General features: G+C 38.3%; 1 protein-coding gene across 1 annotated transcript; it reads left to right on the forward strand.

Annotated features, from left to right (window-relative positions):
• Nucleotides 1-722: 722 nt before the first annotated feature.
• On the forward strand, nt 723-2,145 carry LOC133779386 (uncharacterized). The gene is made up of 2 exons (XM_062219358.1): nt 723-966; nt 1,097-2,145. The coding sequence occupies exons 1-2, from the start codon at nt 723-725 to the stop codon at nt 2,143-2,145; spliced, it is 1,293 nt and encodes a 430-aa protein (XP_062075342.1).
• The last annotated feature ends 8,221 nt before the right edge of the window (nt 2,146-10,366 follow it).

Genomic DNA, 10,366 nt, shown 5'->3' on the forward strand with positions numbered 1-10,366 from the left:
GAGTTTTGGTGGACATGGAAATAGCTGATCAGCTTCCTCAATTTATCAACTATCTCAATGAGCGGGGACAAGTTATGGAACAGCCGATTGAATATGAGTGGCTTCCAACTAAATGCTCTAATTGTAAGAAGCTAGGGCGCTCTACAAGCTCTTGTAAGTTTGAAGCCCGAACTGTGTGGGGGAAGAAAGAATCTCAGAGCATACCAGATTCTGTTTAGCAGAAGGTTAAGGAAGCTGTTACTTCGAAGCAGAGCAGTTCTGTAATGAATAAGAAGAATCCTCAAGCAGATGCTCAAGTTGGTGCTGGGTTGAGTGATACTGGTTGGGCTATTCCGAAAAGAAATAGGAATGGGAAGACTATGGTTCCGATTGCTTGTGATCCAATTAGAAACTCTTATAGTGCTTTGCAAGAGATTCAGAAGACTCTACCTGAATAGGTTCTCACTACTAATCCAAATGGAGTTTTGCAACAACCTGAGTTGGAATGTTAGAGGGTTGAACAGGAAGAATAAACAGATGTCAGTGTTAGATGTCTGTAGATTGAATAAGGTAGGTATTGGGGCCTTAATTGAAACTAAAGTCAAGGGGGAAAAATTAAGGATGTTATGATATCTTCTTTTAATGATTGGATGTATTATAGTAGTGAGTCTCTAGAGGGCATAATTTTATTGATTTGGAAATCTCACCTGGCTCAAGTTGGTATTATTCAGAAGACTTCACAAATGTTACATTGTCGAGTTCGTATTTGTAGTAGGAACCAAGATTTCTGTCTCATTATTGTTTATGGTTCCAATAGTTTAGAATCTAGGAGAGTTTTGTGGAATGATCTGGCTCATGTGCATTTGCCTATTCAATCATGGTTAGTTTTGGGGGATTTTAATGCAGTGTTTGATATCACAGATCGTTTGGGTGGGAGGCCTATATCAGGGAAGGAAATGGAGGATGCTCAAAACTGGTTGGCTCTCGGTTGGTTGAAGAAATGAAGGTTATGGGGCCTTACTTTTCTTGGTCTAATAACCAAGATGGAGGGAATCACATTTATTCTAAATTAGAAGGATATTCTGTAATGAGGCTTGGGTGGATTTGTTTCCGTTAGCTTCAGCTTTTTCCCATTGGGAGGTGGTATCTGATCATATTACATTGCTTATCAAACAAGTTGAAGTCCGGAATCTGGGGATTCAGCCTTTTCATTATTTTAATATGTGGTATTCTCATCCTCAATTCAGAGATATTGTGTTAGGCAGCTGGACTAAGCCTATCTGTTCCGGGGGTGATTGTTTGACGAGGCTGGTTGAGAAATTGAGTAGGCTCAAACATGTGCTAAAGAGATTCAATTGGAGGATTATGGGGGATGTTGGGTGTCAATTTGAGCAAAGTAAATCTCTGTTCCAGCAGGCTCATAATGCTTTTTTTGCTGATCCTAGCAATGCTTCTTTGGTCTCGACAGAAAGAGAAGCTTATTTGGAGTATAGAAGACAAGAGAAATTTTTTGAGAGTTTTCTTCGACAAAAGAGTAAGATCACTTGGCTTCGATTTGGGGATGACAATACGGCTTATTTTCATGTCAGTTTGAAGAAAAGGAAGATGACCAATCACATAGTTTCTTATATATCGGATGATGGGTCTGTTGTTCATGATTATGAGAAGGTAACTCACCATTTCCTTCATCATTTTCAGAGCTTCCTGGGCTGTGCGGGTAGAGCTAATGGTCACATTGATATGCAAAGTATATCTTGTGGTCCGGTTTTAGATCTGGCTTCCCAACTGGATCTAATTAAACCTTTCACTTTCCATGATGTTAAAGTGGCCCTCTCTAGCATTCATTCGGTTAAAAGTCCTAGTCCTGATGGGTATGGGGCTGGTTTTTTCAAAGATATGTGGAAAGATATAAGCATGTGGAAAGAAATAGGCAGGGAGGTTTCACTGGCTGTCCTTGAGTTTTTTGAGACGGGTTTAATTCCCCAAAGCTTAAATGATACTCTTTTGATGCTGATTCCGAAGGTGGACCAACCTTCTAATGCTGCTGACTTTAGACCAATAGCTTGCTGTACTACCATCTATAAATGCATTTCTAAGATGCTTTGTAGTAGGCTTGCTTCAATCCTTCCTTCTTTGATTAACCCTAATCAAGGTGCGTTTATATAGCATAGATCTCTTGCCTACAATGTTCTAATATTTCAAGATTTGATAAAGGGGTACAATAGGAAAAATAACTCTCCTAGGTGTGCTATGAAGATTGACCTTAGCAAATGTAACGACCCAACTTATTCTAGACTTTAGACCATTAATAACTACTATTCATAGATACTAACCTTAAGAAAACTTACATACAAAATAGTCGTAACTTTATTTATTTATTTTTTTTGAACAAAAGAAAAACTTTATTAAAAAACAAACCAAAATTACAAAACAGAGAAACAGCTGCTACAAACCAGCAGGCTGCTAGCTCAACCAGACATTAAACAGAACAATACAGAAACACTACCAGCTCTCTACTACCTTACGAAAATACATGTCCCTTTTCCTATGAGAAAGAGAACCCAAGCTCAACACTCTATACTTAACCGAATCCTTGATGTCCATACTAATTCTGCTGGCCAATTTACAAACAGAATAAAAAATACAACCATTCCTGTTGCACCAGATAAAATACCAGGAAGCCGAGATCACAGCATTAATAATCTGGTTCTTCACATTATGCTTAGTTAACAAGCACCAACGATTAAGTTCCTCATACGATTCAGGCCAATGGAAATAACCCAGCCACCTACCGATTTCCTCATAAACTTTCCTGGAGTAGATGCAATCCATGAACAAATGGCTATGAGTTTCTAAACCAGACTCACAAACAGGGCAGAGAGCAGAGGATAGATGCAAGAACCGGCTCAAATGATCTCTAGTAAGTAATTGATTGTTGAAGATCTGCCAGTAAATGAATCTATGTTTAGGCACAATAAGTTTGTTCCACACTGTATCAGCAAATCCCACAGTTTTAGCAGAAATAAGAGAGGAATAAACATGTTTGATACGAATTTTACCTCCCTTAACAGCTTGCTTCAAGCATCCCTCATCAATAACTTGTCTCAGCCTCAACAATTTCTTAACATACCAGCACATATCCTGACTGATAGGAACATTCCAAACGTCAAACTCCTTAAGATAAATTGAACTAATCCATTTAACCCAAAGGCAGTCTTGTTTTGAAGTTATCGCCCAAATGAAGTTAGCCATCAAAGCCATGTTCCATTTCTTACCTTCTCGAAAATCGATACCACCCAGTTTTTTAGGGAGACAAACCTTTTCCCAAGAAGGGAGATGCAACTTGCTTCTATTTCCATTAGATCCCCACAGAAAATCCCGACAACTTTTATCAATGGCAGCAGTGATTTTGGACAGAAGTATGAATATACTCATCCAAAAATTCCTAATACCAAGCAAAACTGAGTGTATAAGTTGAGCCCGACCAGCAAATGACAAATTTCTACTCGCCCAACAATTAAGCTTCTTATTCAACTTATCCAGAATCACCCCACAATCTGAAGCTTTCCACTTAGTAGGCCGAAGGTGAACCCCCAAGTACTTCAGCGGAAAGGAGCCTTCTTCCATCTGCAACATCTCAAGAATCTGAGCTTTGATGGGATCCTTAACCCCTTCAAAAAAGATATGGGATTTAGATTTATTCGCAGAAAGCCCAGTAGAATCACAAAACACAGTGAAAGCTTCATGAATCTTACTTACTGAACTGACATTTCCTTTACAGAAGATAATCAAATCGTCTGCAAAACAAAGGTTAGTTAACCTAATATGTTTACACAAAGGATGAAAACCAAAGCCTTTTTTATTAGAGTAATGCGCTAAAAGACGAGTAAGGTACTCCATAACAAGCACAAACAAGAGAGGAGACATGGGGTCCCCTTGCCGAAGGCCTTTTTCCCCTTTGAAAGAGCCCTGAATTCTCCCATTCATTAACAGATTATAGCTGGTACCCTTTAAGCAAGCTAGAATCCAGTCAATAAATCTAGAAGGGAAGTACTGGTGTCGGTATACTACAAACTTGTCGTTGGGTGTCGGTATGCAAAGTACTGGTGCTGAGCATAATTTATCCTTGGGCAACAGGAAGCTCTCTTGACATCTATCTGTCCAGTTGAACTTTTGCTATTTTTAGGTCAGTTTGGTAAGCGGAGTGGCTATCTTAGAAAATCCTTCTACAAATCTCCGATAATAGCTTGCTAGCCTGAGAAAACTCCTAACCTTTGATGCATTCTTAGGTCTTGGCCAATCCTTCACAGCCTCTACTTTAGTTGGGTCTACAAAGACTCCATCCTTGGATACTATATCGCAGGAATGCCACTTGCGATAGCCAAAATTCACATTTCTTGAACTTGGCATAAAGTTGATGCTCCTTTAGTTGCAGCATGGTCAATCTTAAATGTTCCTCGTGCTCAACTTCGTCCTTGGAGTACACCAAAATATCATCAATGAACACTATGATGAAGTTGTCCAAGTAATCCTTGAAGACCTGATTCATTAAGTCCATAAAAGCTGCTGTAGCGTTGGTAAGACCAAAATACATAACTAGAAACTCGTAATGTCCATATCGAGTCCTAAAAGTTTTCTTTGGTATATCCTCTTCCCTTACCTTGAGCTGGTGATAACCGGATTGTAGATTAATCTTTGAAAATAAAGTCGCTCCTCGGAGTTGATCAAATAAGTCGTCAATTCGGGGTAGCGAGTACTTGTTCTTAATTGTCACCTTGTTCAGCTCACGGTAATCGATACACATCCGCATGCTTCCATCCTTCTTCTTCTTCATAAATAAAATTAGTGCTCCCCATGGAGAATGGCTTGGTTTGATGAAACCCAAGTGTAAGAGTTCTTGCAACCGTGTTTTCCACTCCTTGAGTTTGGTAGGTGCCATCCAGTATGGTGCCGTTGAGATAGGCTCGGTTCCCGGTACTAGTCGATTGTGAAGTCAATTTCCTAAGTAGGCAGTAACCTTGGTAAGTCATTATGAAATATCTCTGGGAATTCCCTTATAATGAGTACATCTCCAACCTTTAATGGTGTTTCTTGTGCCAAATCTATGACACTTGCTAAGAATTTGTGACATCCTTTCTCTATCATCCTCCGAGCTTTGAGTGATGAGATAAGCGGTGTCCGTAGTCCTGAAACCTTTCCCATAAAACATAGTTTCTGACCATCAGGAGTTTTGAACGTCACTTTCTTACGTCTATAGTCGATGGTTGCGCCATGCCTTGCTAGCCAGTCCATGCCCAATATTACGTTGAAGTCCTTGATCTCTAGCTCTATCCGGTCTCCTTCTAGTTCTGTGACCTCGATTTTGATCAGTACTCCTCGTACTATTCGTGATGATACAACTACTTCGCCTGAAGGAAATTCCGTAACAAACCTAGTTCTAAATCTTTCATAAGGTTTGTCTAATTTCTCTATCATTCCTAACGAGATATACGAGTGTGTCGCTATCGAAAATGCTCGTAAACTAGTTCCTTGTACTGAGTTGGATAGGGTGCAAAATTTTCCATCGGTCATCCCCCGTATGGATATCCTCCATTCGGATAGCTGCCATTTGGATATCCTCCGTTTTGCTTTGGCTGGGGTGCTTGAGTTGCTGGTTGAGGTTGTGGCTGCGGCTGTTGTCATTGTTGCTGCATTAGTTCTTCTACTTGTTGCCGTAACTGGATAATCTCAGCGGTGTTGTCAACTGGTGGTGGTGCAATTCTATTGGCAGCAGCATTAGAAGCACGCGTTCCCCTTCTTCGGACTAGAGGGGCTTCGTGAGTCTCATTAGCGGTGCTGGAGGCATTACCGTTCGTGCGTGCAGACCTTCGTAGCGACATCTTCAGTAAAGTTCTAACAGTCGAGAAAACACATTAAGACTTACACTAATAGGTTCTAAGGCAAAACTTAGTCTAAGCAAACATGACTCGGACCTATCAGTTATGATATCTTATGAAAAAAATATGTAAGCCATCTTTATAAATTAGGGTGTGTTTCTATACTTAGAACAATAAGCCATCTTTATTATTTTCTAAGTCTGTTTCTAATCAACCTATATGACTTAATTCTCAGGCTCGAAACTCGTTGCTGTTCCAAGTTAAACATATTGAGGGAGGGTTGCGATCAGTAAAATCGTTCCCACTACTATGGCCCCCTAAAGTCTCAATACAAAACTCGGTTCATTGATTTGTATCCACCCTCACTGAACTCAGTCATTTTTTATTTATTCTAAATTTATTATGATTGTAGAAAAAAAATTCAAACTCATACATGTCATTCAAAAATAACAACTTTATTCATTTGGAAAAAGATTTTCACTAATTACAATTACAAATTCAAAATAAATAAAGAAACTATACTAATAATAACGAGGGTAAATATGTAAAAATCAGGATCTTCTACATCTGACCCTTCATTTTACATATCATTATTTATTTTTTCATAATCATCATTACTATGAGCCTCGAAACTACCTCAGGGAATATTCATTAAGATATTATGCTTTTGTTCATTAGTGAATTGAAACTCAAACTTAGAGGTAAACATAAGTATAAGAAAATAATATCTCATGGCTACCGGTAAATCATCTTCATCATCCATAGTCTCCCATAATTCTTCTAATTTTGAAACTACAGTAGGAAAATCCTTAAAAATCCTAATTACTAAGACATATTGTTCCATAGCTCTCATCATGATTTGCCTAGCGATTTGAAGGTGAACTATTTCTGTAATGCCCCAAATTTCCTAATAAGGGTTAGGAACTTGATTAGGAGGCCGGGAGGGCCATAATTGATTTATTATGTTGTTTAGTGATCATATGCATGTTTATGTGAATTACATTATTATATGATGATGAATGCATGCATATGGGTGTATTTATAATTATAAGGGCATTTTTGGTAATTTGGCCCGTCGAGGGTGTGATTGTGTATTTTCGTGCATGTGGGTGAGTTTTGGATGGTACCACATTATATGTGGATTTGTTCAAGCTATTCGACATGAGACGATCATGGAATGCAAGTGTTCGGTCTAGTCATAACGGGTTTAAGTTCGGGGCTCGGGATGAGTCTCGGGGTGATTTCGATGGTTAGAACATTACCGAAAACTAAAGGGTAATGGGATATGGATTATTGGTATGTGAGAATATTGAGAATAGCGGGAATTGGAGGGTGTTAATTATGATTAACGAAATAGGCGCGAAAGGACAGTTTTTCCCTTGGTGGCTGTTAAGGTTTTATTTTAGACCTAAGGGCATTTGGGTCTTTTCACCCTTCGAGATTGATATAAGCCATTAAGCCTGTAGAAAGAAGAGGAAAACAGAGTCCTATTTTTCCTTCTCTCCCGATGGTTATCTCCTCCATTTTCTCTTTGGATTTTCAAGCTTCTTTTGAGGAATCAAGCTAAGGAACCAAGCTGGGATAAGCTAGGGTTATGCTCCACCATTGAAGAGGGTGTGTTGCTGAGATTGAGGTGAGTTTTTAGCCATTAGAACTCTTGATTTTGCTTTGTTTTCTTAGTTGAGTTCCAGCTGGTTTTTGGGTTGGAAAGTGGGGAAATTGATTGGCGTTTTGGTTAGGGTTCTTGGGGTTGTGGTGCCTAGGACATGTGGAGGTGGTATTTGGGTTCATTTGGGGACTTAATTTGATGTTTGGAAGCTTTTGATTTGGGTTAGAAATGGTGGAATCGAAGGAAGAACTTTCTGGGCAGATGCTGGCTGAAGGTAGCGCTACAGCACCCAGTATAGGGCGCTACAACGCTACCTGCAGAGGAGGCTAGGGCGTTTTGGCTCTGTGAAGAGCATTGGGGCGCTAGGAGAGCGGCGCTGTAGCGCTACCCTTTTTCTTCAGAACCCTGTTTTGAGTGTTTTTAAGGGTTTTTGGCTCGGAGTTTCAATCCTTAAGGCCCGGGATAGAATCTACTCACCGTGTGGGCATGTTTCGAGGTCCCGAGAGTGGGGTTTAGATCAAGACCCTATCTTGGTTGATTTTCATTAATCGCAGATTGTGTTTGGTTATGACTAGGTGACCGCTAAGGGATTAAGGATCGATTGTTCTCAAGGGGCGTTCTTGTTGTAATTCTCACTCGAACTGGAGGTAAGAAAACTGCACCCTGTGTATATGTGACATGCATGGCTATTCTTGATGCATGTTGTATGTTAAAATGTAATGCACGAGAAACATGTGATTAGGACATGCTTTGTATACTAAGTATGATATGGTTCAGAGCTTGAGCCTCTGTGTTTATGCATGATCCTAATTGTGCTAGTATTTGTTAAGTAAGCATGATGTATGCCCTGTATTCGGATATTGGATATATGAGATATGTTTGGTGGCATTGCTTACTTAGCTAGTTAGATAGTAGTATAATAGTAATAGTAGTATTATTGTTATGACTCTGGATTTATTGGTTCAGACCGGGATTTATTTGGACACTCATAGTAACACTTGTAGATTTTCTAAGTTTAACCTATAGTCTAGGAATATTAATTTTAACCTAAGGTTTGATTAATATGACTGATATTGAGGGTAATATTTATTATATTATAAGGTTTAGATAAGACCCAATAAGATAATAGCACATGTCATGTGTATGTTTAATAATGATTGAGTATTTTGAGGATTAAATTTATTAAGGTTAAAATTTGAATATCCTAGGATCAGTCAGCAGCTTTGAAAATGTTAGAGGACTTAGTCAAGGCTGTTTACTCAATTCAAATTAAGCTAAAAATGTGTAATTTCGTGTTTAAATATTCAGCGTATGCCAATATATAGCAGCTATAGGGGGCGATATATCGTAGCACGGAAAAAAAAAAAACGTCGCACGATTTCCTCGAGCATATTGGCCCAGGCGATATATCGCCTCCTTCAGGGCATTTTGAAACTTTTTGAAAATGTTCTCCATTCAAATCTTCAACCTCTTGATAAGTCCAGCATCTTTCTGAACGAGTCTTCAGCCTCTGCTGAACGATAATTCAAATATTTTTCACTTAAAAAGCCATTATTTTTATTCAAGTTAAATGAAGATCTTTTCATTCCTAAACTCTATAAATAGGACCTAGTACCCAGCCATTTATTCATCTATTAAGCTAAGTTCAGAGGCTGCAAGTTGTTAGGTTAGTGTGAGAGTGTAAACACTTGGGTTGGGAATTATAAGCTTGATCATTATAAGCTTACCAAACACTTGGGAAGTAAGGTTTTATAGCATTTCGGTTCAAGGTTTAGATTGGCTATAGAAGCATTCAAGGTATTCCACACTCTAGTTCATTTGGTATTATTTTCTTTATGTTCTTGTAGTCTTCTACTCAGTATTCTAACCTTATTCCTTATTCTTGGTTAGGAAATCTAAGAACTTGCACATAAGTTTTTGGTAAGTATATTCTTAATGTTATAAGTTCTTCCATTCTTTTCATCTCATTCTCTTTAGTATACTCACTCTCCCATTTATGGTTTTTAGGAGTGTTCCAAAGTCCCAAAATCAGTTCTCATATCCCGGTAATTTGGTAAGGAAAATAAGATAGGATTTATGTGTTATATGATTTTATATGTTATCTTATGATTTTAAGTTATGTAATATGCTATGCTAAGTATGTTTGTAGACTTGGGCATATGACCTATACAACTAACAAGCCCCAAATAGATTATGGGCATATGACTTACTTAGCTAGCAAGCCCCACTAATCTAATGGGCATATGACTTGTTTAGTTTATGGGACCCCAAGTAATAATGGCCATTATAGTATGTATGTGACATAAGTGTTATGATATGTTTTATGTTTCTTTATGAAATTTATGTATATGGTTTATGTGTTAGATTTTCCTTGCTGGGCATTAGGCTCACTTCTTTTTGTTTATATGTGCAGGAAAATAGCTTTAGTGGCGGGAAAGGTTCTTGGTAGTTTTGGGCATGTGTATTGAGGCGGAATGGATTCAAAGAGCCGAGAGTTTCGATTCGAGGATGAAGTCTTTACTTATGTTTTTATGCGTATTTTTCCGCACTTATTTATGTAATCTCTTTTAATTACAATTATGTTATGTTTTGATTTTAAAACAATGGGATCCCATATCCTAACTTAAATTTTATGTAAGTTTAACCTTTATTTTTACAAGTTTTTAATAAAGTTATGATCTTTTCACTTGTAAGTTCTATTAAGGATTAGGGTCTATGTGTAGTTTTCATTAATGGTCCAAAGTCTAGAGTAGTTGGGTCATTATAGTGAAGACGTGTACATATGCGGCTGCTCAACTGCCACGGCCGAGGATTGAAAGAGGAACTAGGGTTTAACCCTGTTTTGCCGCTTAGATCGGCCTGTTGTAAATATTTTCCTGTAATAGACTCTCAAATTATAATT

Source organism: Humulus lupulus, chromosome 1 (assembly GCF_963169125.1).
Source record: "Humulus lupulus chromosome 1, drHumLupu1.1, whole genome shotgun sequence".
NCBI lineage: Eukaryota > Viridiplantae > Streptophyta > Magnoliopsida > Rosales > Cannabaceae > Humulus > Humulus lupulus.

Coding starts and splice junctions, on each gene's coding strand:
- LOC133779386 (XM_062219358.1), top strand. CDS start 723: ATGTTACATTGTCGAGTTCGTATTTGTAGTAGGAACCAAGATTTCTGT. Junction 967..1,096: donor TCAAAACTGGTTGGCTCTCG/GTTGGTTGAAGA, acceptor TGTTTCCGTTAG/CTTCAGCTTTTTCCCATTGG.